Source organism: Protobothrops mucrosquamatus, unplaced genomic scaffold, assembly GCF_001527695.2.
Source record: "Protobothrops mucrosquamatus isolate PMUCROS unplaced genomic scaffold, P.Mucros_1.0 scaffold3612, whole genome shotgun sequence".
Classification (NCBI taxonomy): Eukaryota; Metazoa; Chordata; class Lepidosauria; order Squamata; family Viperidae; genus Protobothrops; species Protobothrops mucrosquamatus.
The window spans coordinates 89570-91882 of record NW_015389575.1 but is presented as its reverse complement, the minus strand read 5'-3'; the positions used below and the strand labels follow the sequence as shown (position 1 = coordinate 91882).

The 2313-nt window shown below is 36.8% G+C and overlaps 1 protein-coding gene across 1 annotated transcript in view; it reads right to left on the bottom strand.

The window, feature by feature from the left end:
• The window catches only part of BBS5 (Bardet-Biedl syndrome 5), a gene marked incomplete in the record, with an annotated part of 25358 nt that overhangs the window by 18773 nt on the left and 4272 nt on the right, over nucleotides 1–2313 (bottom strand). The window contains 1 exon segment of the mRNA XM_029286421.1: nucleotides 1374–1456. Within this exon segment, the coding sequence (XP_029142254.1) occupies nucleotides 1374–1456 (83 nt within the window).

Here is a 2313-nt window from a genome sequence, read left to right as displayed (position 1 = left end):
AAACTATCCCAAGCAGGGCTGGGAGGGGAGTATAAAAAGACCTCCTGCCCATGTGCTCACTCTCTTTCCTCTCCTCTGCTGCTTCTTGCAAGACCATCTGTCTTCTGCAATAAACTGTAACCTTCTTCCCAAAGCAGTTGCCATGTTTGCTTATTTATTCCCGGCTTGGATGAACCAGGATGAAGACTTTCTTCTAACAGCAGCAATGATTTCTGACCAAACAATCCAGAGAAATCCAGTTGATAAACTTAGTCATTGTTTCTCTTTTTTAACTTATTCCAACTGGAAGTAATCACAATAGGCCACTATAAGATGACTATTAGAAAATGAACTACACTCTTACAGAAAGGATTCACCAGCATGTTCCCAGTTTAATAATAGACTGCAGCTGTGGCATGCACAGGCCTGTTGGATCAGGTCAAGCCCATCTTAGGCAAGCATTTTGTTTCTCACAATGAACAGCCAGATGCTCTGGGATACTTGCAAATAGAAAATGGGACGTACCCTCCCCCTTTAGTCTCTGTACTACAACTGCTTTTTGGAAGCATGTTGCCCCAATGTGGAGGTTAACACTGAATCTTCAACACTTTGGCCAATCTGTCCTCTAGCATCCTTCTGTCCTGTTAGAGTGTTAAAGTTTTTCTTACTTCTGCAAACTGAGGGTCTCCTGTAGTTACAAATAGTGTAGATAATGCAATACTGACCAAATAAGCCTCCACACTGAGGGAATGAGTTTGCTCTCAGTATATAGGATTTAAAAGAATACAATACAGTTATAGAACAAGATAAATAAATACCAACATCACCGATGTCATCCTTAGAAGCAAACAATCTTATGTAAGTATTTATGGGGGAAATAAACGAAGGAAGCAAACATTAGAGGGTAAGGCGAAAGATTTCAGGAACCAGATGTTTTGTAGATTTGAGAAGAGAGGGAAAAAAGCCCCAATAGCAAATAGCATGGGGGAAAAGGGACGTAACAGTGGGATATAAATACTTTAACAAATAAAGATAATTGTGCCAATCAAATCAGTGTTGTACAATGATACTCTCTGTAATAAATTCAGATAACTGTGAATCACAAAATTCACAAGCAAAATAAAATTCATCTACATCCATGGGGGGGATACCTTAATTTGGCAGAAGTATATATTTGTTAATTAAAAGAGATTATCATTAATGCAAACACGAAAAAGGAGTTTTAGGAGATGAAATATCTGAAAAGACAGAAAAATAAGCACTCATTCTTTCACATTCTATTCTAAATGACCAATTTTATATTGCATATGTTCAAAATCAACCAACTGGAAAAAGTTTTCTTTCTTTGAAATGTTTGTGGGACAAATTTAATCAACTTTTAAAAACTCTGTTACCTTTCTCTCCATTGTTTCCTTTAGTATCTTCAATAGGCTCCAAACAATCAATTAGGACCTCCCCTGGTCTCATTTTCATTTGCCTAAAACAATATTATATTCTTAAAAATTGCTATAAATAGTTGGCTTGTTTTTAATTACAAAGGCCAGTCATATTAATTGAATATGAATAGCCTTCTGAGAGGTAACAATTATGTACAACCTTCCCCCCCAGCCTACAATTTCTGTGAAAGGGCTTGTAGGTTGCCATCACCATTCTCTCTTTAGCCAACAAACCCCTTCCAAAACTTCTTAAATAAATAGCTAGCCCGACTTCACACTTAAGATCTAAAAGGAAAAATAAATTGGGATAAGAAAGAAATGACAGTACTACAGTAATTCTTAATTACAACTAACAAGCCTCCCAGTGGCCCCCAATCCTGTTCAGTATCACACTTCAAGTATTGTAAAGCGGGTTCCCCCTGAATGGGAATCCAGTGATAATATCTCTTTTAAGATATTTTGCTTCTGAATGATTTAATTCAAGAGGCTTTCTCTTGAACCATTACATTTACAGATAATTCTTCTGAAGGCTCAGTTAACTTTATATCAACAGGCAAATCAAATATTTATTTTGCCAAATGAAATACATTATCCTCTTTTCCAGGGGTAAAACTGTTAATTTCCTTCCTTTGTTCAGTTCAAAACAGAAGACAGCATTCAAATTATGTTATTAAAATGTTTTAATTTTGATTCAATCAAAAATGCTCAATATATGTCCTATTGCCCTTCAGGTTACAGGTAACAACCCTGTAAGGTAGCATGAGGAAAATTCTCAGGGATGACTCACACCCTGGTTGGTACCTTTTTACTCTCCTACCATCGGGTAGGAGATATAGAAATATAGCCAGCCATACCAACAGACTGAAGAACAGCTTCTATCCATGGGCTTGTCAGGCTC